The following is a 25507-nucleotide window of genomic DNA, read 5'->3' on the forward strand; positions in this document are numbered from 1 at the left end:
ACTTTAACCAAGGAGGTGAAAGATCTACACACTAAAAACTAAAACGCTAATGAAAGAAACTGAAGACATAAATAAGTGGAAAGATATCCCATATTCACTGATTGGAAGAATTAAATTGTTAAAATATCCATATCACCTAAAGTGATCTACAGATTCAATATAATTCCGATCAAAATTCCTGTATCATTTCTTTACAGATATATAAAAAACAATCCGGCCAGGCACAGCAGCCCACACCTGTAATCCTAGCATTTTAGGAAGCAGAGGTGGGAGGGTAAGTTGAGGTCAGTACAAGGTTTTCAAGGCTACAGTGAGCTATGACTGTGCCATTGCACTCGAGGCAACAGAGCAAGACTCTGCCTCCAAAAAAAAAAACAAAAACAAAAACAAACAAACAAACAAAGAACAATCCTAAAATTTGTATGGAACCAGAAATGACTCTGAATAGCCAAAGGAATCATGAGCAAAAAATCCAAAGGTGGACTCATTGCACACTGTGATTTCAAAATATATTACAAGCTACTGTAATCAAAACAGCATGGTACTGGCATAAAAATAGACACATCAACCAATGGAACAAGTTAGGAAGCCCAGAAATAAACCTAAGAATCTCAAGTATGTATGGTCAATTGATTTTTGACAAAAATGCCAAGAACACACAACAGGGAAAGGATAGTCTTTTTGATAAAGTGTTGGGAAAACTGGATATTCACATTCACAGGAATGAAGCTGGATCCTTACCTCATACAAAAATGCTCTTTCCCCAGATATCCACATTGCTTGCCTTCTCACACTTTTTAGGTCTTCCTGAAATGGCATCTTTTCAGTCTTTTTTTATTTGTTTGTTTTTTTGAGACAGGGTCTCACTCTGTCGCCCAGGCTGGAGTGCAGTGGTGCAATCTCAGTTCACCACAACCTCTGCCTCCCAGGCTCAAGTGATTCTCCTGCCTCAGCCTCCCAAGTAGCTAGGATTACAGTTGCATGTCATTACTGCCTAATTTTTTTTTGTATTTTTAGTAGAGATGGGGTTTCACCATGTTGGCCAGGCTGGTCTTGAACTCCTGACCTCAAATGATCCATTAGCCTCAGCCTCCCGAAGTGCTGAGATTACGAGTGTGAGCCACCATGCCTAGCCCTGCTGTTTTAAGCTGCTAAATTTAAAGCTAATTTTTTAATTCAGCAACAGAGATACACGGTGCAAGGAGTGGACTGTGGTAGACACTGTAACATACTACTCAGATCACCCTTCAAGAATAAAGGGGTTATAATTACCTCAGTTGTGGAAATGTTGCAGGTAGACAACCTCGGGTGGAAAGAACCACCTTACCCAAGATTGGATCCTTATTTCCTCTGGTGGCCTTCATCCAATGACCAACTGATGGAGAGATATAAAGGCCTAGACCTCTCACCCCAAATGGGGACGACTAACTCGGAAGGGTTATTCCATCTTAAGAATTCCCCACAGCCTTACCTGAGGTTTCCACTGAGGCTGCATCACAGCCTGACATCTCCCTTTGCCCAATCCTGATTCCCTGCCTTCCCCAAACTGTTGGTCCCAAGAGTAGTCCCTAACTAAGCTCTTGTACACTTATCACTGTCTCAGCATATGCTTCCCAGAGAACCTAACCTGTGACAACTTGTCTAGCTCCAGGAAAATAAACAAAAACTTCAGTTTTTTTTGTTTTTTTTTTTTTTGAGATGAAGTCTTGCTCTGTCACCCAGCCTGGAGTGCAGTGGCATGATCTCGGCTCACAGCAACCTCCACCTCCCAGGTTCAAGAGATTCTCCCACCTCAGCCTCCCAAGTAGCTGGGATTACAAGCACACTCCACCACGCCTGGCTAGTTTTTTGTATTTTTAGTAGAGATTGGGTTTCACCAGGTTGGCCAGGCGGGTCTCGAACTCCTGACCTCAAGTGATCCATCCACCTCAGCTCCCAAAGTGCTGGGATTACAGGTGTGATCCACTGCACCAGGCCAAAATTCAGTATTTTTATTAGGATCACATTAAATTTACATATTAACTAGGAGGAGAATTAAAATTGTTAGGCTACAAAGGATATCTTTCCATTTGTTCAAATCTACTTTTGTGTCTTTCAAGAATGTTTTAAAGCTTTCCTCCTTTAGGTTTTGCATACGTCTTGATGTACTTATTCCTATGTATCTTATCTGTTTTATCGCTAATATATTTTTTGTTTTATTTTGTTTGCTTTTTTTTTTTTTGAGTCAGTAGTATCGCTATGTTGCCTAGGCTTGTCTCGACCTCCTGGGCTCAAGCGATACTTCCAGCTAAGTCTCCCAAGTAGCTGGGACTACAGGCATGCACCACCATGCCTGGCTTTATTGCTAATGTAAATGGTAGTTTCCTTTCTGTTATAACTTCTAAATGGTTATTATTTACATTTATGAAGATATTGATTCTTTGTATATCAAGTTTATGGCTTGCTATATTAATATATGTTTTCATTATTCTTTTGCATTTTTTACATATAACTTTTTTCATGTTATCTATATTTTTTTTATTTTTGAGATAGAGTCTCACTGTCACCCAGGCTAGAGTGCAGTGGCGTGATCTTGGTTCACTGCAACCTCTACCTCCTGGGTTGAAGCAATTCTCATGCCTCTGCCTGCTTCCCAACCAGTAGCTGGGATTACAGGCACACGCCACCATGCCCAGCTAGTTTTTTGTATTTTTAGTGGAGACAGGGTTTTGCCATGTTGACCAGGCTAGTCTCGAACTCCTGGCCTCAACTGAGCCACTTGCCTCAGCCTCCCAACGTACCGGGATTACAGGCAGAAGCCACCATGCCCAGACAACTTTTTTCATTTATAAATGGAAATAGTTATACCTATTCCTTTAAAATCTGTATGCCTCTCCATTGTCACTTATTAGTAGGAGGTAAATAATGTGTACACATGGGCATAGAATGTGGAGTAATAGTCACTGGAGACTCAGAAGGGTGGGGTGGGCCAGGCATGGTGGCTCATGCATATCATCCTAGCACTTTGAGAGGCCAAGGTGGGCAGGTCACTTGAGATCAGGAGTTCAAGACCAACCTGGCCAACATGGTGAAACCCATCTCTACTATAAATATAAAAATTAGCCAGGCATGGTGGCACAGCTACTTGGGAAACCTGAGGCAGGAGAATCACTTGAACCCAGGAGGTGGAGATTGCAGTGAGTCAAGATCACACCACAGCACTCCAGCTTGGGCAACAAAGGTGAGACTGTCTCCAAAAAAAAGAAGGGTGGGAGGGGAGTAAGGGATGAGATATTTTATAAGGGGTACAATGCACACTATTTGGGTGATGGTTCCATTAAAAGCCCAGGCTTCACCACTAGGCAATATATCCATGTAACAAAACTGCACTTGTACCCCTTAAATTTATACAAAAAAAAGTAAAATAAAATTTTATGGCTCCAGTTATTTTTTTTTCTTTTTTTTTTTAAATCAGAGCCATCACACTGGATAGTTGTTTTTTTCTTATTTGACTGTGCTGGGTAGTATATCCAACAGTTAATGGAGATAGTGGGTATCCTTGCCTTGGTTCCTGACCTAAGTGAGAATTCCTCTAGTGTTTCCCCATATGCAAGACATGTTAGCTATGCTGATGTTAGGACTGAAATCATCATGTTAAGAAATATACATCATTCTTATTAAAAATCAAGAGCACATATTGAATTTTGTTGATGATCAACATCAGTGCAAGAATCATCCTTGCATTCTTGGAATAAAATCTATTTGGTCATGATTTTACATATACGTATATTTGCGCTTGTATATGTGCACTCAAAACTTAGGCATCATCCTTGATTTCATTTCTATCATCATACTTCACACTCAATTCACCAGAAAAGCTTGCTGGTGTTACCTTTTGTGTACAACCCTAATTTGATCATTTTCTACATTTTTCAGCTCTAGCATTCTATTGCAAATCTGTATTGTTTTTATATGAACTAATGCAACAATCTCCTAAATGGTTCCTCTATTTCTTGTCTTCTACCCTTACAGTCTTTTTTGCACAAAAATCCCTTCAGTAGTTTCTTATCCTGCTTAAAATAAAATCTAGCATCCTTACATGGTCAATACGATCCTACTGTTTTTTAAATCTGGTGACTACCTATATTTCCAACTCTCCCTCTCATTCACTTTCCTCCAGCTATACCAGCTTTCTGCCTATTCAACACACCAAGCTTATTTCTATCTCAAGACCATTTACTTGGTATTCTACATCTTTTCCCTGGAATGTTCTTTCCCCAAACCTTCTCATGGCTCTTTCACAATAGGTAGGACTTTGCTCAAATATTATATTAGCATAAATACCTTATTTTCCCAAATGCTTTCTTTAATGTAGGGCTACCTACCTCTCCCACCCTCCAATTCCCCAATATTCATTCTCTCCTACTTTACTTTTCTCCATAGAACTTACCTTATAAGCATCTGAAATTATATTTTATTGTTTGTTTATTGTTTGTCTCTCTTATCACAAAAGTTTTGTCTTATTCACTACTATATCCATAGTACCTGACACAAACTAATCATTCAATAAATATTTAGTGCATAAAGGAATGGAAGAAGAAGTAACAAAGAGAAGTTAGAAATACCAGCTACAGCAGCCAACTGCCCAACTGCATAAAGGCAGACTGTTACCTCCACCTGTATTCCTTGCTTGCTGAATCATGTGTTTAAAATTAACCTCTTTTTGGCTGGGCATGGTGGCTCATTCCTGTAATCCCAGCACTTTGGGAGGCCAAGGCGGGTGGATCACCTGAGATCAGGAGTTGCGGCCCAATCTGGCCAACATGGTGAAACCCCGTATCTACTAAAAATATAAAAATTAGCCGGGTGTAGTGGTGTGGGCCTGTAGTCCCAGCTACTCAGGAAGCTGAGGCAGGAGAATTACTTGAACCTGGGAGGGTGAGGTTGCAGTGAACCACGAGTGTACCACTGCACTCCAGCCTGGGCAACAGAGCAAGACTCTGTCTCAAAAAAAAAATTAAAATTAAAAAAATAATAATAAATTAACCTCTTCTCTTAGCCTTTTCTTTTTAAAGCTTTCCTTTCTTTTGCCACTGTTGTAGGTAGAGTATATTGAGTAGAGTATATTCCTTTTTATTTCTTTTATAGGCTGACAGAACAAAAAGAGGAGTAGGTATCACCCAAATATCCTAGAGTTAGAGCTGAATGCATTAACTAGATCATGGCACTAAGCCTCCTCTGTGAGAGGGTATGAGCATGTTTTGGTTTCATATGGAATAATTTCACTGTGTTGATCAGAACATTTTTAAACTGCATGTGTAAGAGGAAGAATGAGACTGTTGAGTAGCCAAGAGCCACACTGTCACTTTTGCCTATCTAACTTCCATTATTCCTTCTTTTGTAACAGTCCCTAATTTCCCTTTGGGAAACAATGACTCCACTTTTACTCATGCAAATGGGACTGTTAATCAAAGTGTCCTTCCTTCTTTTGGTCCAAGGGGTCATATGACCCTACCTGGACAGAAATACAACTCTTGCATAAAGTTTGGAAAATATGGGAAAATAGTTAATTTGATACAAAATCCCAGTGGTTCCTTAAAGAAAATTTTGGTCATTAGTTCCAGCTTTAGTTTTATCTTTTCTGAAGTATGCTTCCTCAGCTTGTCTTTCAATTTTGTTAGCTACTTCATATCTTTTCTTAATAAAACTTCTGTTTTGTTTGTTAGCCAACAAAAATACCCTACCTGGAATACCTAAAGTATTACTTCTTCATTTGGAAAATGTGACTAATATTGAGAAAATTTTTGTGTCAAGATTAAATGAGATATTCATTCAAACATTCAAATATTTGAGTACTTCTACTGACCAAGCCTGCTAGGGATAGAGAAACAGAAGATATAAACCCAAAGTGAAGGAGTGAAAGAGTGAGGGACTTAACATTATGTAGAGATGTGAACTGGACCTCTTGTGAAGAGATGGTTTTTGATACAAGAAACACTTCCCCCATTGTATTACATTGAGCCATATGAAACTGGCATGTTCAACCATTTTTGAAATATAAAAGTAAATATTTCATATAGTTCAATGTTATGGTAGAAAAGAAACAAGAGAAAGCAGCTACAAATGCACTTAGATTTATAGATTTAGTGGTGGGAATTTAAAGAAGCACCTGTCTCTCCAATCGCTTCCCGGCCTTTTGGCTAAGATCAAGTGAAGTATCTGTTAATACCTGATATGTCCTCTATCTGAGAACAATATATTAAATGGATTTTTGGAGTAGGGAGATGGAATAGGAGCCTGCTCCATCCACTCCTCACATCGACCTGGTATTGCAGTACTTCCTGGAACGGTGCACCCCTCCGGGAAAAAAAAAAAAAAAAAAAAAAAAAAAAAGCACATGTCTTATTCATATGTAAAATGCCTAGAGTAACAGACACTCAATAGTTTATTTAGGTATAGATTACTCTTTGAAATAAATATGCTTTCCTAAATTATTTTTTACAGAGGAGAAACATACATCACCTTTTTTGGATATTCCTGGTGCTGATAAGAGAGATGTGTTCCCAAATCTTTAATTCTCTTATTTGTTATCTTTCTGCACAAGATACTAGCTTTTTTTAATCCTCAAAAATATTTAATTTGACCAGCCTAGCCAACATGGTGAAACCTCGTCTCTACTAAAAATACAAAAATTAGCCAGGCGTGGTGGTGGGCGCCTGTAATCCCAGCTACTCGGGAGGCTGAGGCAGGAGAATTGCTTGAACCCGGGAGGCAGAGGTTGCAGTGAGCTGAGATCACACTACTGCACTCCAGCCTGGGCGACAGAGCGAGACTCCGTCTAAAAAAAAAACAAAATTTAATTTAGCTGACTTAAGCCTAGGAAACAAATATACATATATATATATATATATATATAGAGAGAGAGAGAGAGAGAGAGAGAGAGAGAGATATCACTTGAGGCCAGGAATTCGAGATCAGCCTGGACGAACATGGCAAGACCCCGTCTCTAAAAAAAGCAAAAACAAAAACATACCTATATTATTAAATAATAAAATATATATATATTTAGGCCAGGCACAGTGCCTCACACCTGTAATCCCAGCACTTTGGGAGGCCGAGGCAGGTGGATCACCTGAGGTCAGGAGTTTGAGACCAGCCTGGCCAATATGGCGAAACCCCGTCTCTACTAAAAATACAAAAACTAGTCGGGTATGGTGGCGGGTGCCTGTAATCCCAGCTACTCAGAAGGCTGAGGCAGAAGAATCGCCTGAAGCGAGAAGGCAGAGGTTGCAGTGAGCTGAGATTGTGCCACTGCACTCCAGCCTGGGTGACAGAGCAAGACCTCATCTCAAAAATAGTAAGAATAATAAAAAATAAAATAAAATGTTGTTCTAAAATTTAAAACACTGTTCTTTTGAATATTGCCTTACTGCTATATTTAAAGATTGCTGCTGCCTTTAAACTATCACCAGTTATTTTGTAAAGGTCTAGAGTAGACTATTACTAGATTTAAGAACCAATTCTGGAACATTACTATCGGTAGTGGTCTACTTGAAGCCTCAGCCTGTTTTGCCGGCCCTCTCAGAAAGAGGTCCAACAAAGATGCTGCTGTGGTCCTTTCCACTGCTAACAATGCTAGCACACTGCCATCAGCAGAACTCAAAGGCTGAGTAGGTGTGTCCAGATGGCAGAACTATGTTATAAGAGAGGCTGACAAAATAAGTCTGTGGCATTTTCAGCTTCTGTAGAGAGAGTAGTCTCTGCCTAAAAACCAAAACTGAAAAATGAGGAACTCCCCATACAAAGGAAGGGGGCTAAGATTTGTACTGTTTAAAAAGATCAATAGGTTTTCACTACGATACATAATAAATTCAATGATGAAAGATATACACAGGATGCTGAGAGGAACTGAAATGGGCTTTCAAAAGGATCATAAAGGTCACATATAAACCTTTGATATCAACAGAATAAAAAATTACAACCTTACCTTGTAATAGCGAAAATAGTCTCTCTCTTGCAATTTTTTTATTTTGGGGAAGATTTTGTAGGTATTGAAGTTATCAATGCTGTCAATATCACACAAGCAATCATCCAGAACTCCAGTGACCTAGAATTTATATAATTTAAAATATGTAAACTACTGATGTTTCAACCTTAACAAATCTACACTATTATATAAAAATGTAATTTGTTCATTCAAGTTAGCCAGTACTTGCTGATTAAGATACAACATTAAAACAGTCAACTTACTTTTTACTGTGGTCAATGAAATAAAAAACAATAGAAAGATCAGCTATACCCATTTGGAAGAACATTTTTCTTTAGCACTTGGAGAATATTGAATTCTCCTTCCTCTACTTAAACATATATGAAATCCAAGTGGCCACTGGGATACCAAAGCAATATCTTCCCAAACTAACCTAGAAGTTATAGACTGTAATAATATTGCTGTAATAACCCATGTCTTTTATCTTTCCTTCAGGTGGCCATTTATGGAACACTTACATGATAGGCACAGTATAAACAGCTTTACATTATCTCATTTCCTCTTTAAAAGTATTCCATGAATGAGGTATTATAATCTTCATATTATATATAAGGAAATTAAGATTTAGCAGCCTTATCGTAATTTTTCCAAAGTAGAAATGAAACTTATGCCCAATCTATCAGACTTTAAAATCATGATCTTAACCACTATTCAAAGATTATTTGCTAATCCAAGAAGAGAAATTGGTATTTTCAAAGTGAATTTAGAGTCCCAAAATTCCATAAAACAATCTTCGGCTAAGTTAAAAATGGAACTTATTGACTGATATGCACAACCTGGATTTATCTTCCAGGAATTATCCTGAATGAAAAAGCCAAGCCAAAAGGTTACACACTATATGATTCCATTTACAGAACACTTTTTAAATGAAAAAATTTTAGAAATGGAAAGCATATTTGTTGCCAGGGATTAGGGACTAGGGTAGCGGATGGACGGTGGGGTAGGTAGGGTAGGAAGGAAACAGTGTGGTTATAAAAGGGCAACAGAAGGAATATTCGTGGTGACAAAACTGTTCAGTATTTTGACTGTGATGGTGAATACATGAACCTATGTATGTGATAAAATTATATGGAACTAATACATACACACACAAACAAAACAAGTAAAACTGGGAGAATCTGAACAAGATCAGTAGATTCTATCACTGTCAATGTCCCAATTATAACACTGTACTACATGTTTACAGGATGTTACCATTGGGATAAATAGATAAAGAGTATATGAGATTTCTGTGTTATTTCTTGCAACCTCATATGAACTTACAACTAAAATTTTCAAAAAACAAAAAATGGGTCTCAGCCTGTTAAAGGTTATTTATATGGTCCATAGGAGGAATATATGCAAGTAATGATCAGAAATTGGAAACCAGTCCTTGCAAGCTGTTTCATTCTCATTCTCTCTCCCTAGGAGTATAAATGTGTCCCCAGACTCCCTTCAACAGAGTCAGGGCTATATTATCTTGAGATAAGTGATCATTATCAAGAATTTTGGCTCTAGAGTTACATTTACTTTGCTGTCCGACTCACTAGGATCCTGTCACTAACTCCCAAATTTCATTCCATTGCTCTCACTTACTACTTACAAGACTGCGAGTTCTATTTTTTCCTTCCTCCCCAGCCAGTCTGAAATATGTCTGTAAAGACTTCAAATGCTAGCCCCTAAATAGGAAAAAAATACAAACCAAAAAGCTCTCTAGGTTTTAAAAATATTTTATCCAGTGATTGTTCTTTATATATATAATTAAATAACAAAATAAATACTGCCAGTATCCTTTAAGCTCCTCTTTAATTACATCTACCTCCCTCTCCCTAAAGGTAGAAATGAATCTTGTTTTTGTTGTGTTATCAATTTTTCCTTTTCTGGTAATGCATCCCTAAACAATATGCTTGAGTTTTTTTGTTCTTTCTTATAAATTTTTCTTAAATTGTTGACTTTTAGTTTATAAAGCACCATATTTTACTTCTTTAAAACATTTTAATTGTGGTAGGGGATGGGTTAACAAAGTTGCCATGTACATATTTGTAACCTTTAAAAGACTACTGAGACAGAAACCTGTGTATCACCAAAAGCTTTTTAAATACTGCCAGTATCATATTAAAAAGTAAAACAAAAAAACAGATGTTGGCAAGGATGTGGAAAAAAGGGAATGCTTATATACTGTTAGGGGGAATGTAAATTAGTTCAACACCTATGAAAAACAATATGGAGATTTATCAAAGAACTAAAAGTAGAACCATCATTTGACCCAGCAATCCCACTACCGGGCATCTATCTACCCAAAGGAAATCATTATGTCAAAAAGACACCTGCATTGAACGTTTATCACGGCACTATTCACAGTAGTGAAGTCATGCAATCATCACATAGTCAAGTGCCCATCAACGGTGGATGGAATAAAGAAAATGTGGTCCATGTACACCACGGAATACTAAGTAGCCATTTAAAAAAAATGAAATCATGTCCTTTGCAGCAACATGGATGCAGCTGGAGGCCATTATCCTAAGTGAATTAATACAAAAGCAGAAAATCAAATACTGCATGTTCTCACTTGTAAGTGGGAGCTAACACTGAGTATATGTGAACATAAGGAAGGAAACAACACTGGGGACCCCAAAAGGTGAGGAGAGAGGGGGACAAGAGCTGAAAAATTCCCTATACCCATGTAAGAAACCTGCACATGTACCCCCTGAATCTTAGGAAAAAAATAAAAAATAAAAATAAATACTGCCAGTATCCTTTAAGCTCCTCTTTAATTACATCTACCTCCCTCTCCCTAAAGGTAGAAATAAATCTTGTTTTTATTATCAATTTTTCCTTTTCTGGTAATGCATCCCTGAACAATATGCTTGAGGTTTTCCCCCCATTTTTGAACTTTAATATTAATGGAATCTAATGTGTGAATTTTTCTGTGATGTGCCTCTTTTGCTAACACTTTATTACGGCATCTATGATGATGAGGTTTGTAGTACCTCATTCATTTTCCCTGTTGCAAGTGTTACATTTTATTAGAATATCATAATTTATCCATTCTACTCTTGATGCATACGGTAGACAGAATGCCCCACCCCCAAGATGTCCCTAATTCCTGAAATAAGTAAATATATTATTTTTGCATGGCAAAGGGGACTTCAAAATGTGATTAATTTAAGGATCTTGAGGTAGAAAGAGTATACTGGATTATTCAGGTGAGATGAGTGTAGTTACAAAGTTCTTTATGAGAGAGGAAGGTGGGAGTGTCAGAGTCAGAGAGAGACTAGAAGATGCTATACTGCTGGCTCTGAAGATGAAGGAATAAAGAGGTCATAAGCCAAAAATCATGACAATATCTAGAAGCTTGAAAAGGAGCCTCCAGAAAGAAATGCAACCTTGCTGACATCTTGATTTTAACCCTGTAAATCCCATTTTCAGAATTCTGGCCCCCAGAATTACAGCATAATAAATTTATGTTGTTTTTAAGTCATTAAATTTGTGGCAATTTGTCACAACAGCAATAGAAAATTACCACAATCCATATTTAGATTGTTTTCAGATTTGGCTAAAGAACATTGCTACACAAATGTTTCTGGACACATATCCTGGTGTAAAAACACATGCAAGAGTTTCTCCAGGTTGGGCCAGGCACAATGACTCACACCTGTAATCTTAGCACTTTGGGAGGTGGACACAGGAGAACTGAGTCCAGCCTGGGCAACATGGCAAAACCCTGTCTCTACAAAAGTACAAAAATTAGCCAGGTCTGGTGGTGAGCATCTGTAGTCCCAGCTACTACTCAAGAGGCTGAGGTGGGAGGATCACCTGAACCCAGGGGGTCGAGGCTGCAGTGAGCCAAAATCACACCACTGCACTCCAGCTTGGGGAAAAGAGCCAGACCTTGTCTCAAAAGAAAAAAAAAAAAAAAGAGTTTCTCCAGGTTATATGCTTAGGAATGGAGCCGCTGAAAGTATATGTTCAGCTTTTTCAGGAAATGGCAAAATGATTTCCAAAACAGTTGTACCAATTTACCAGCCCCCCAACAATGAATGGGAGTTACTGTTGAGCCATATCCTCGTGAATTTTTTTTTTTTGAGACAGAGTCTCACTCTGTCACCCAAGCAAGAGTGCAGGGTCACAATCTTGGCTCACTGAAACCTCCGCCTCCCGGGTTCAAGTGATTCTCGTGACTCAGCCTCCCGAGTAGCTGGGACTACAGGCACATGCCACCATGCCCAGCTAATTTTTGTATTTTTAGTAGAGACAGGGTTTCACCATGTTGGCCAGGCTGGTCTCAAACTCCTGGTCTCCAGTAATCCGCCTGCCTTGGCCTCCCAAAGTGCTGGGATTACAGGTGTGAGCCACTGTGCCAGCCCATATCCTCACCAATATTTAATATTAATCTATGTTTTAATTTTTGCCAATCTAGTTAGCATGAAAGGTTATCTTTTTTCTTATTTGCACTAATAAGGTACAATGTTGATATGTTTTACGACACATTTATATTTCTTCTTGTGTAAAATGTCTATTTATATCTTTGATTCACTTTTCTGTTAGGTTATCTTCTTCATACTCATCTGCAGAAATCAATACTGCTTCTTCCCTATTCTATTATATTCTTTTAGAACTCCAATTAGACATATTAGACATTCTCACTCTATTCTCCAGGTATCTTAAGTTCTCTTTAATATTTATTATCCCATTGTCTCTTTAGATTTCATTCTGAATAATTTATTTACATCTATCTTCCATTCACTTATTCATTAATTCAGCCTATTTACTGAGGCCCAACATAAGATTTGCACTGCTTTAAGTGCTGGGGATATAAAATTAGGAGAAAAAAAAAACCGACAAAAATCTCTGCCCTCAAGGAGTTTACATTCTCATAGGGAAAAGGGGGTGCAAAATGAATGAACAAAGTACAGAATGTCAGAAGGTAATAAAGTGATATAGAAGAAAACTAGGGACTGGAAACAGACTGCAGAACTGGGGCTGCTAACCATTTAAAATAGGACAGTTACAGAAGGTGTCATGAAATTTTGGCAAGGAGCAAGACACGCAGGTATCTGGGGGGCAGCATTCCAGGCACTGGGAGTGACTGCAGAGATCCTAATGCAGTAAGCTTGCCCAGTGTTTTTGAGGAATAAGGAGGACTATGCAATAGGCAAGAAGGAGAATTAGACCACTATTAAGATTTTAGCTTTTACTGAATCTGAGTTATTTTCTCACACCAACCAATTCTCCAACTCTGAGACCAACTGGGTGGTGTCCAACAATTCAATTCTGACACTATCCACCATCAGTGCAGACCCACAAATTAAGGGCTGAGTCCCACAAGATGGCCCCACTCCTGATACAAATCTCAGGTCCTGAGCCACTTGTCCTTCTGACTGGCTGTCAATTAGGGGTTCCTAGCACTTCCACTGCAGGTTTGATAATTTGCAAGAATGGCTTACAGAACTCAGAAAGACACTTTACTTACAGTTACCAATTATAAAGGATACAACTCAGTAACAACCAAATGGGAGAGATGCATTGGGCAAGCTACTAAGGCAGAGGGATGTGCAGAGCCTCCGTGCCCTCTCTCAACATGCCACCCTCCCAATAACTTAATGTATTCCCCCAAACCAGAAGCTCATCAAACCTAGTTGTTCAAGAGTTCTTACAGAGCTATCGCTTCTCGGCCTTTTGGCTAAGATCAAGTGTGTACAGAGCTAAATCTCCAGCACCCACCTCTCCCCTTCCTGCAGATTGGTGGGGCTAAAAGTTTCAACTTTCTAATCACTTGGGTCTTTGTGGTGACCAGCCCCCAATCCTGAGGCTATGTAGGGTCCCTGTCTTAAGTCATTTCATTACTATAAACATGAGTGTGATTGAAAGGGGCTCATTATGAGTAACAAAAGGCACGCCTATGACACAAGAAAATCCAAGGGTTTTAAAGGGCTCTATGTCAGGAATCAGACATAAAGACCAAATATATTTTCGGATGACACCATGTGAGACAGGAAGCCAATGGGGAGTTTTAAGCAAAGGGTGACAGGAATTTGGTGAGGATAGAAGGTTTCTCTTTTATATTTGTATGGCCAGGGACATTTAAGACAAGAGACATGTCAGATAAAGTGACACTTTAGCAGAAATCTAACAGAGTGAATCATACGAATACACGAGAAAAGCGTGTGCTAGGTAGAAGAAACAGTACAAAGGCTTTCAGGCAAGAATGTATCTGCCATGTTTAAGAACAACAGGGAGGCCAATTTGGCTGGAGCTTACGTATAATGGGGGGAAGACTGTGGAAAAATTAGATTTGGGGGAAAAGATCAGAAATGTGGTTTCTATATCAAGTTTGCAATATTTATTAATCATCCAAGTGGAGATGTTGAAAAAGATGTTGGATACATAGATCTAAGGCTGAGAATCCTAGTCTTGGAGACTAATACTGAGAGTCCACTGTACATTTGGTATTTAAAGCTAAGAGACCAGAAGAGATGACTATAAAGAGAAGAAAGAGTACAAGATTTGAACCCTGAGGTTCAAATGATTAGCGGTCAAGGGCAGGGGAAGAACAAAGAAAGAATGCTGACAGACTGGTCCACTAGACAGGAAGACAATCAGAAAAGTTGAGTATCCAGGATGTCAGAATAAAAATTATTTTAAGGAGTGAGTGATTAGTTGTGAAAAAATGCCGCCAATAGGTAAAGCTGAGGTTTAAGAACAAACCATTAGCCTTAGCAACAAGGAGGACATTGGTGACCTTGCCAAGAGCAGTTTCAGAGGTGTGGTAGGAGCAAAAGTCTGATTAGAATGGGCTGAAAAATAGAAGAACCAGCATAGGAAGAATAAATTAAATCTAACTCTTGAATTTTCTAGAGGGAACAGAAAAAATAGGCAAAGGCAGAAGGAATATGTGGATCAAAAGATAACTTTAAAACAGTAGAATTAGCAGCGTGTTTTATGACGTATAGTCTGGCTTTATCTCTTCACCCAAATCTCATGTCAGATTATAACCCCCAGTGTTGGGGAGCGGCCTGGTGGGAGGTGTTTGAATCATGGGGGCGGACTTCCCCCTTGCTGTTCTCCTGATAGTGAGTTCTCAAGAGATCTGGTTGTTTAAAAGTGTGCAGCACTTCCCCGATTGTAAGTTTCCTGAGGCCTCCCCAGCCATGCTTCCTGTACAGCTGTGAGTCAAATCTCTTTTCTTTAAAAATTACCCAGTCTCAGGTAGTTCTTCATAGCAATACAAGAATGGACTAAGCCAGGCACAGTGGCTCATGCCTGTAATCCCAGCACTTTGGGAGGCCAAGGCAGGCAGATCACTTGAGGTCAGGAATTTGAGACCAGCCTGGCCAACATGGCAAAACCCCATCTCTACTAAAAATACAAAAATTAGCTGGGCATCGTGGCAGGAGCTTGTAATCCCAGCTATTTGGGAGGCTGAGGCATAAGAACGGCTTGAGCCTGGGAGACAGAGGTTGCAGTGAGCTGAGATTGAGCCATTGCTCTCCAGCCTGGGTGACAGAGCGAGACTCTACTCCAGGGGAAAAAAAAAAAAAAAAGAATGGACTAATACATGATGACAGTAAAATTCCATTTGAGAAGGAAAAACTGATGATCCAGGAAAGAAAGAGAAGATTACTGGAGCCATGTCCGTGAGTGGGAAAGAAGGAATGAGACCTAACATACAAGTGAAGGGACTGCCTTTGATAAAAGCACACAGTTCATCAATGGTAACCAACAGGAAGTCAAAATATGTGGGTACAGAGACTAGTAAATGGATAGATGTGGGTTACTCTATGGAATTTCTCTTCTGATTGCTCCAATTTTAATAAGGTATGAACTGAGAGTAAGGATAGATAAAAAGGTGATGGAGGATTAAGGAGAAAGAAAAAAGACATGAAATGGTTGTCTAATTCAATAATCATTTCTTCAGCTGGATATGATCAGCTATTCAATCCATCCATTGAGTTTTAAATTTCAGTTCTAGAACTTCTAATTCATTATTATTAAAATCTTTTTGGCCACTCTTTAAAATCTTTTTTCCCTTTTATACTTCGTTTCTTTTTATTTGAACACATTAAACATAGTGATATTAAATTATCTATCTGATAATTTCAGAACCTAAGGTCATTATGTGTTTGTTTCTGTTGTCTGTGTCTAATATCTGATTCATGGTGCCCTGTTTCCTTGTGTGTTTTGTGATATTTTACTGCTAGCTGTTTATTCTCCTTGGCACTTTATCTTCAATAATTTTTCAAGGTTTGAGTTGAAAACAAATGCCTCCAGAGGTGATGGATATTTGCTTTTATTGGTAACCCAGGGCATACAAATTTGAGACTGCTACGAATCTTTCCAGAATATTTGGCTTGCAAACCTGTGTGAGGACTGCCTCATGGTTACAAATTCTCAAAGTTTCTTCCCTGCTTCTCCCAGCAAGTTTCTTTTATTCCCCTTACTTAGAATGGGTTTCATTTCTCATTTACCCTTATATTGAGGATGTAGCTGTTTGGAGCCTGGACTTCAAACAATTACATCCTCAGTATAAGGGTAAATGAGAAATGAATTATGGTGGAGCCTCCTATTAGTTTCCTCTCACTGGGCAGACACAGGGTTATTTCTTGCCCACTCCACTCCATGCCAACTGTTAAAGTAGCTCAAGATCTTTAGGGTTTAGGAGTAGCCCTCAGAGTAATGGACTGGTATAGCACTATTTGAGTTCTAAGTTTCTGGCTTTTCATATATTGAGGGGCTCTGTGTATTCCTCAATTTTATGCCACCTCAGAAATGCATTTAGAAAAACATATATATCTAATTGAAATTACTTTTTAAAGGAAGATTGTTATATCACTTGTATGCACTATGCCTTTAGTTTCCAGTGCTTTACCAAAGTATATTTACATTTCATTTATACAATAATGGGGCATGAGATATACAAACGCGTATCATTTTGTGTGCTCAAAAATATTTTTTCTGCTTTTATTTTGGAAGGAGATAACATTAAAAATATGTATCTCCTTAAATGACTTTGATTTCTTGTGAACAGAGGTAGTTTTCAAAAATTCTAATTCTTCCTTTTATCAGTTTTCTACCAATTTATTATATGGATGAAGTCAAAGAACTGGCTGAATTCCACTTTATGATTTTCCTATTTTCCTTCTCCTTTTCTATACTAGAGAGAACTGAAAATACCAACATACTGTATAGACCAGAAAGGGTTCCACATTAGGGCTCCACTGTAAAGTCACTCACTCAATTAAGACATTTAAGTTCTTTGAACTTCAATTACCTCAATGGTCCCACTTCGGAGAGATGTATCAAATAAAATGAGATAATGTATGTGTAACCATGTTATAGATTAAAGTACTATCTAAAAGATGATCAGGCCAGGCACAGTGGCTCACGCCTGTAATCCCAGCACTTTGGGAGGCCAAGGCGGGTGGATTACCTGAGGTCAGGAGTTCGAGACCAGCCTGGCCAACATGGTGAAACTCCATCTCTAATAAAAAATACAAAATTAGCCGGGTATGGTGGCACACACCTGTAGTCCCAGTTACTCGGGAGGCTGAGACAGAAGAATCACTTGAACCCAGGAGGTGGAGGCTGCAGTGAGCCAAGGTGGTGCCACCGCACTCCAGTCTGGGTGACACAGAGCAAGACTCCGTCTCAAAAAAAACAAAACAAAAAACAGCACAGTAGAAAGTACTGCTGGCGGCCTGGGCACAGTGGCTCACGCCTGTAATCCCAGCACTTTGGGAGGCCGAGGTAGGCGGATCACCTTAGGTCAGGAGTTCAAGACCAGCCTGGCCAACATGGCAAAACCCTGGCTCTACTTAAAAAAACAAACAAACAAACAAAAGAAACACACACACACAAAAATTGGCCAGGCGCGGTGGCAAGCACCTGTAATCCCAGCTACTTGGGAAGCTGAGGCAGAGAGAATTGCTTGAACCCGTGAGGCAGAGGTTGCAGTGAGCCAACACATGCCATTGCACTCCAGCCTGGCCAACAGAGTGAGACACTATCTCAATTAAAAAAAAAAAAAAAAGAAAGAAAGAAAGTACTGCTGGCAACAAAAAACAAATATATTCACTCGGAAGACTGTTTGGCACAATGCTACTTCAAATACCCACAAATCTTTAACTGTCGAACTATATTTATATTCATTTGGACATAATGGAATTAAAAGTACAGGGGCAGGCCAGGTACAGTGGCTCACACCTGTAATCCCAGCACCTGGGACGCCAAAGTAAGAGGATCGCTGGAGGCCAGGAGTTGAAGATCAGCCTAACAACATAGTAAGTCCCCATCTCTACACGAGGATTTTAAAAATACAGATGAAATTATAAAACATTAATTACACATAATTAGTGGTAAATGAAAAAATCTAAAATGAAGTTTCTAGACAGATAAGCATAAATATGTGCTATATAAAAAGAGAAAATGGGAAATCTCACTTCAGAAAAATATCTAATTGTAAATTTCACTCAGAAACACTCAACTAGTGACTAGAAAATAATTTTGCCAAAGACAATTTGGAAAATTTACTTTCGTAAGTCTGCCCAGATTACCACTATCTATTCTATCTCGGTGTTTTCCAAGTAAGGTCAAGAGGTAGTCAAAAGATAACTTTGCTACAGTTACTGTACTTGCGATGTTTGTTTAAAATGCTGATATCTGGGCCACATTCCAGATCCAATCAATACATCTGGAGGTAGGGCCAGAGAATCTGCATTTTAACATGTTCCCCAATACCAAAAGTTTGCCCCTTTTATTTTTATGGTTCAAACACAGACACAAACGGACTATTCAGGCACTCTGGGATTTAGTGCAGGGCACCATAAAACCATGAAATAAAGTGACTCAACTCAGAAAAATATGTTTTCACGGTTACACTCATAGTCACCTTCAATTTTTCTTAGATGAGCACTAATTGCTTCAAATGACATCGCCCCTCATTATCAGGCCACCTGAGACCTTCGTTTTATTTTTTTGGCCCTTAGCAGTGCTGCCACCTTGCAGCAGGTGCAGACAACAGGCAGCAGCACCTGGCAATCAATTCAAATTCTACTGAATAGAAGCAAACACCTCTCTGAAGGCGAAAGGATCTGGTCAGCTAAGCCTCAGATTTCTAGCACACTGAGAACACTTGCAATCATCACTTCACATCAACAACCAGCCAGCACCTCACGACTGCCAGAGCCAGAGCCTCCATCCACGAGCCACAACGCCAGACTCATACCCCCCCCAGTCTCGTATTGGGACTTACCTGGCGATGCCACTTGGCAGACACAGCTCAGCTGGGTAAAAATAAAGCAATCTTGAGCAAGGGAAGGTGCTCGAGGAAGGGTAAAAGCCCAGAAAGCTCTAGTCCGACAGTTCAAGCGAAGTCTTGTCCCCTCCCAATCCCCTGCGCCTGGCGGGGCCTCGGGGGTCTGCGGGGAGTGCCCCCTACTCTCAGTCTCCCTCCCTCGCTAACTCCTGAAGGGAAGGACGTCACCGTTTCTCTGGGCCCTCGCTCCCTTCTCAAGACAGCCGAGGTGGTTCATGCCCGTCCCATCTCCCGCCACACTCCCAGCCGCTTAAAACATCCGAGAGGAAAAAACGAAAACAGCTCGGGGGGACCGTCACCATCTTCCTCTTTTGACTGCCATTACCCGGAGTGTCGCCGTCCCCCTACCCTGCGGGCGGTTCGCAGATGTTTCCCGCACTGGACGGTCAGGTCTCTGCTCCCCGGGTTTTCTGCTCTCCAGAAATCACCTCTTTTCTGGCCCGGCCAGGCCCGGCCCTCCCCGCGTCACAGCCGCGGCCCGTGTGTAGTGGCCGCGGGTGTTCGGCCGGGGGTTCCCGGCCCGCCATCACTCGGGCTTACCTGCGCCTCGACGACGCTCCGGAGGAAGCTCAGGGTGACCAGCAGCTGCACCGCGGCCGCTGCCCCCTGCCCAGCGCCTGCCCGGCGGACCCCTTGGCTCATGCTGACCTCTCCCCACGCCGCGGCCAGCTGGGCCCCTCGGGGCCGGGGAACGGCGGGCGGCCCAGGCGACAACCCAAGAGAACGGTTCCCAGCGGCCAAGCGACTCCAGGGTCAGAGGTCTGCACTCCGGTCCGGAGGTAGGCGACTCTTCCCCTAACACCCGACAGCTGCGAGTGAGGCAGGAAAGGCGAGCGCCCCCACTTCATCTCCCAGGCGGCCCCGCCCCCGGCTCGCTTGGCTCCTCGGCCACGCCCCCCGAGCGCGGGGCCTTGTGGGAGTTGTGGTCCTGGGCGGTCGCCTAGGCGCCGCGGCAGGAAGGCGGAGCCGCTGAACAGGAGGACTCGAAACTACAAATACGAAGGCCGCCCCGCCTCCCCGAGGCCTCGGGCTCCACGGCAGCCAATGAGGCGGGACCACGCGGGCCTCCAAAACACCGGGAGGTGCGGGCGGGGAAAGCGGGGCGACCTCTTCTCCGGGAAACCAGGCTGAGGACCTCTCTGGGTCGGTCCCTGCTGTCGCTCCCGGAGTCCTCGCAGCCGCCAGGCTCCAGGATTCACCCAGTACGCGGGCGAGTTAGGAACGAACGGTGCGGGATCTTTGACTTTCGGTCTGAAGCGTATTCTCTGTCTCATTCATTTTTCTGTAGCCTCACATCTGCTGTGGGTGCCTATGTAAGCTACCTGTGACTTGTAGAGGTGGCTTCGGCTCTTTTTTAATTTCATGCACCCTAGATGTGGATGTCATCTCCTGCCCCGCCCCAGCCCAACTCCTAGGTTGACACGTGCGAGTATAACGCATGCTAAAGAATGAAGACAAACCCAAAGGCTTATGATGAAATATGGGGATGGGGTAAAACAAAAAAACTTAAGAGTGACATAGATTGGGCGCAGATCCCAACTCTAAAACATTCTAGCTAGTTATTGGGCCTTAATTCCCACCTCATGTCTTGTTCTACGGCTACATAAGATTAGATACACAAAGAGCTGAGTATAGTGCCTAGCACCTAGGAAGCACTGAATAAATGGTAACTGCTATTAGTTTTTATTAATGTCTTTGATTTCTACAAAACAATCCATGTCCCTTGTGTTTATGTAGCATGTATTAGTTTCTCATTGATGCTGTAAGAAACTATCACACATTTAGTTGCATACAACAAAAGAAATGCATTACTTTATAGTACTGGAGATCAGGAGTCCAAAATGGACCTGTAGGGCTGTGTTCCTTTTGGAGGCTCTCTGGGACAATGTGTTTCCTTACCTTTTCCAGCTTCCAGAGGCCACCTGCATTCCTTACCTCATGACCTCACATTATGGTCACATCTCCTTCACTCTCTCTGCTTCCCTCGTCACATGCCTTCTCTTGTGACCCTAACTCTTCTGTCTCTCTTGTATAAGGACCTTTGTGATTACATTGGTTACAGACCATCCTATCGCAAAATCCTTAATCACATCTGCAAAGTCCCTTTTGCCATGTAGGATAACGTATTCACGGGTTCCAGAGATTAGGATGAGGATTTGTAAATAGAGGGTCATTAATCAGCCTACCACATAGTGGTTTATACCTTTCAGAACCAGCAGAGCATTAAACCAAATGCAGGGTCCTGGGGTGGCTGACTGCATAGGTCACGTGCCCATGAAGCCAGCCCTGCCTGTCCTTTTCCTCTCCAGCAACTCTTTCCCTTCTGCCTCCAAACTGTCCAGATCTTCCCTAGCTTAAAAGCAAAAAAAAATTGGCTGGGCATGGTCGGTCACACCTGTAATCCCAGCACTTTGGGAGGCTGAGGCGAGCAGATCACCTAAGGTTGGGAGTTCGAGACCAGCCTGACCAACATGGAGAAACCCTGTCTCTACTAAAAATACAAAATTAGCCGGGCAAGGTAGCACATGCCTGTAATCTCAGCTACTTGGGAGGCTGAGACAGGAGAATCGCTTGAACTTGGGAGGCGGAGGTTGCGGTGAGCTGAGATCACGCCATTGCACTCCAGCCTGGGCAACAAGAGCGAAACTCTGTCTCAAAAAAAAAAAAAAAAATTGTTGCTTGATTTTTCCAGCTATTCTTCCATGTCTCCTTTTCTCTTCCAAACCTATACTTCCTATGTGCTCACTGCCTTCTTCCCTTCATATAAGTGTGCTTTTGATAAGAGAAACTTTTTATCAAGTTTGGTAGACTTTTTAAAAGATTCCATGTCTGTGCTGTATTTGAGGTTGTCAATAACACATACTTCCTGGAATTTTGTTATGCAAAACTTCTTTTTTTAAATTGTGGGTTATAAATTTTCCTATTATAAAATCTCGGGTTCTTTAAGGAATCTCTAGTACCTGGATATCAAAGGCAGAATTCATGGCTTTCCAGAGGCTTGAAATATTTGTTATTAAAGAACAAAGGAAGAAAGTGGGTTCGGGGGTGGAGTGAAAAAAAGAAAAAGAGAGAGAGAGACAAAGTGGACAGGGAACTTTAATGCAGACAGGGGTCAGATGGCTTTTGTCCTTAGTTACCTAATCCAGAAAGTCACAGCAACAAACCTCCCTGTTTGCTTTTGTTTTCAGCTCAGAAGCCTTACACATAACTTCCAGGGACAAATGAGATTTTTCTTGGTGAATGAAATTGGAAATAGCAGGTGTTTGTCATGAGATATGGGCATACCAAGACTCACTTAGAGTGGTGTCTGTCATGATCTGTTTTAGTGTTCACTGTTAAGAGTGGTATGACGGGGTTGTTCCTTTGTGAACAGGCAGCCCTCCTCTTTGTTCTCTCATTCTGGCTGATTTACCTCTGCTTTCCCTAAAATCAGCTACACCGAAACCAGCATAGTGAGAGGCCCTGGGGATGTGCTATCACCCATGCTTCCTGCAGATGATGTTCAGTTAGAACCTTCCCATTCCTAAGGCTGTGGTTAGAAGTTGAAACAGGAAGAAAGTGCATACACTAAACCCCTTTGATTGCACGCCACAAAAATCAGCTCTAGCTCTAATTTTTTTTGAAATAGCAAATGAAAAAAATGTCAAATTGCTTACAGTACTGAGGCAGATTTCACCCACAAACCTCTAGAAAGGTAAGTCCATCAGGACAGAATTCAGGGACTCTAAATTAGAGTACAACTCATGATTGAACAGTCTCTTCTAGGGCATTGCCATTATACTTATCAATTCCCATCGCTTTTAGTCTTCTGTCCCTCCTATCAAAATTCACATTCTTTCTGGAGGTTAGCTTGCAGGTAGAATGTGAGCACCTTGATTCACAGTCCTACAGACCACAAGAAATGAGCCAGAGGTAGTTGCACAGACTACTACTTTCTTTTTCTTTTCTTCCTTTTTTTTTTTTTTTTTTGAAACGGAGTTTCACTCTGTCGCCCAGGCTGGATTAGCTGGGATTACAAAAGTGCGTCACCACACCTGGCTAATTTTTGTATTTTTAGAAGAGATGGGGTTTCACCATGTTGGCCAGGCTGGCCTCAAACAACTTTCTATTTTTAATAGAGGGGAAAGGGATGCTGGTCAGACAAAGGCAACAGATGTCTCCTTCAGGATGCTGAGTTTTTATTGAGTACTCCATTCGAATTCACTTCCTTTACCTCAGCTTGTATTCACACATTCATTAAATTATCACAGATGTCTTTCCACGTCCCCTGCAAGTGGATATATTTTTATTCAGCCATTTAGTTTACAACATGAGGTAAAAGGAAAAAGTTCTCCTTGACCAGTATTTTACACAGTTGTAGTGTAAAACATTTTGGACTTCAGGGATTTATAAGGGATTACATTTCTGAAAAGTTAGGATCGGGTTAAACAAGTTTTTTTTCTCGAGACGGAGTCTTGCCCTGTCACCCAGGCTGGAGTGCAATGGCGCGATCTTGGCTAACTGCAACCTCCACCTCCTGGGTTCAAGCGATTCTCCTGCCTCAGCCTCCAGAGTAGCTGGGATTATAAGCGCGCGCCACCATGCCCAGCTAATTTGTTGTATTTTTAGTAGAGATGGGGTTTCACCATGCTGGCGAGGCTGGCGTCAAATTCCTGACCTTGTGATCCACCCACCTCAAACAAGTTTTAACTCTGAATTTTCCAGGTGACTCTTCCCTTCCAATAGTAACAAGCTCTAGTTAGTTACATAAGTTTCTTGAAGGCCAAATTTTATCACTGTTGCTGATATCCTTAGAGCTGAAGCACTGCTATTTCAATCAGTATCCACTAATTCCACTTCAGAAACGAACTTTGTATTTAGTGGAATTTTGGCATCAGGCTGCCCTTTCTTTCCATAAGCCCATTCTGCTTCACTGTTCAATCGAGTCTTTTCTCCTTTACCCAGTCAACAGTGCTTCATCCCATCCTGTGATAACTTTGCCTACTGTGACCTTAAAACTGAAAGACTTGGTGTTTTTCTCTTTTGAACTTGTTTGACTGTTAGTATCAAAAACAGTCCCATCTTGTAGTGTTCCTGTATACCAGCCGTGAACAACATCTCCCCATCTCCCAAAAAGGAGAGACGTTATTCACTGCTGGTCATCTCCTTTTTTTTTTTGGAGTTGGAGTTTCGCTTTTTGTTGCCCAGGCTGGAGTGCAATGGCGCGATCTCAGCTCACCACAACCTCTGCCTCCCGAGTTCAAGTGATTCTCCTGCCTCAGCCTCCCGAGTAGCTGGGATTACAGGCATGTGCTACCTTGCTCGGTAAATTTTGTATTTTTAGTAGAGACAGGGTTTCTCTGTTGGTCAGGCTGGTCTTGAACTCCTGACCTCAGGTGATCCGCCTGCCTCAGCCTCCCAAAGTGCTGGGATTACAGGCATAAGCAAATGCGCGTGGCCTTATCTTGGGTTTTTAGAACAGATTTTGCATATTTTGATGGACCCTCAGCCAGAGTCTCTCCAGACTTTGGGTTTATTTGGGTGTATCTTCATTAAGCTTCACATTTTTCACTTGCAAACACTTACAGTATTGATACCCTTGAAACACTCAGTTTCAAAAAGATGGTTATAGGCTGTAACCAAATGGTCCTTGTTAGCTGTCTTGCCCGCATTTTTAATGTTTCCTAATAATTTATGTTCTGCAAGAAATGAATCTGAATTGTGGTCCTGCAGAAACTTGATAAAGTCCCTCTTAGGCAGGTTCTTACTGCGCAGCTGCTCCAGGGATCATGCCTGCAGTGGAACAGCCACTGCCATCTTCCCCTGCTGCCTGTGCCTCACTGAGCCAGCCAGCCATAGTTCCCACAGATGTCTTGATTGTGGCACACCAAAAAGCACACGTCAGGACACTGGCTGACCAGAAATGGCAACAGCATGCCTATTGTAGCTTATGTAATTTATGATTTACTATCACCACCGAGGTTAGATGAACCTAGTTACCTGGAAGTGACTTACACAAAAACTGACCACATTTTTTGAATGGAAGAATTTATGAGCCTCTTATATTTCCTAATCTGAGATGGATCAGGGCTAGCTATGTCAATCAGTGCAATTCCTTCATTGTAAGCAATAATAATATATAATTGACTTGGCCAAGATCAATTATGACAGTGGGTCGCAGGGGTGTCGGAGAGAGAGAATACAGTCAT

The 25507-nt window shown here is 41.2% G+C and overlaps 1 protein-coding gene and 2 pseudogenes across 2 annotated transcripts in view; 1 reads left to right on the forward strand and 2 right to left on the reverse strand.

Moving 5' to 3' along the window:
- ERO1B (endoplasmic reticulum oxidoreductase 1 beta) overlaps positions 1 to 20201 on the reverse strand; it is a 66639-nt gene extending 46438 nt beyond the window's left edge. For both annotated transcript variants that reach the window (XM_058430381.1, XM_032137745.2), the window contains exons 1-2: positions 19860 to 20201; positions 7967 to 8086 (exon numbers count right to left, since the gene is read on the reverse strand). In XM_058430381.1, the coding sequence (XP_058286364.1) occupies positions 7967 to 8086; positions 19860 to 19961 (222 nt within the window). In that variant the 5' untranslated portion in view covers positions 19962 to 20201. The remainder of the gene's footprint in view (positions 1 to 7966; positions 8087 to 19859) is intronic.
- On the forward strand, positions 6160 to 6339 carry LOC116458183 (U2 spliceosomal RNA; annotated as a pseudogene).
- Positions 20202 to 24131: 3930 nt separating the features above from the next.
- LOC116457923 (peptidyl-prolyl cis-trans isomerase FKBP3-like) lies at positions 24132 to 25115 on the reverse strand (annotated as a pseudogene).
- Positions 25116 to 25507: the final 392 nt, after the last annotated feature.

Source organism: Hylobates moloch, unplaced genomic scaffold (assembly GCF_009828535.3).
Source record: "Hylobates moloch isolate HMO894 unplaced genomic scaffold, HMol_V3 SCAFFOLD_18, whole genome shotgun sequence".
NCBI classification, from domain to species: Eukaryota; Metazoa; Chordata; class Mammalia; order Primates; family Hylobatidae; genus Hylobates; species Hylobates moloch.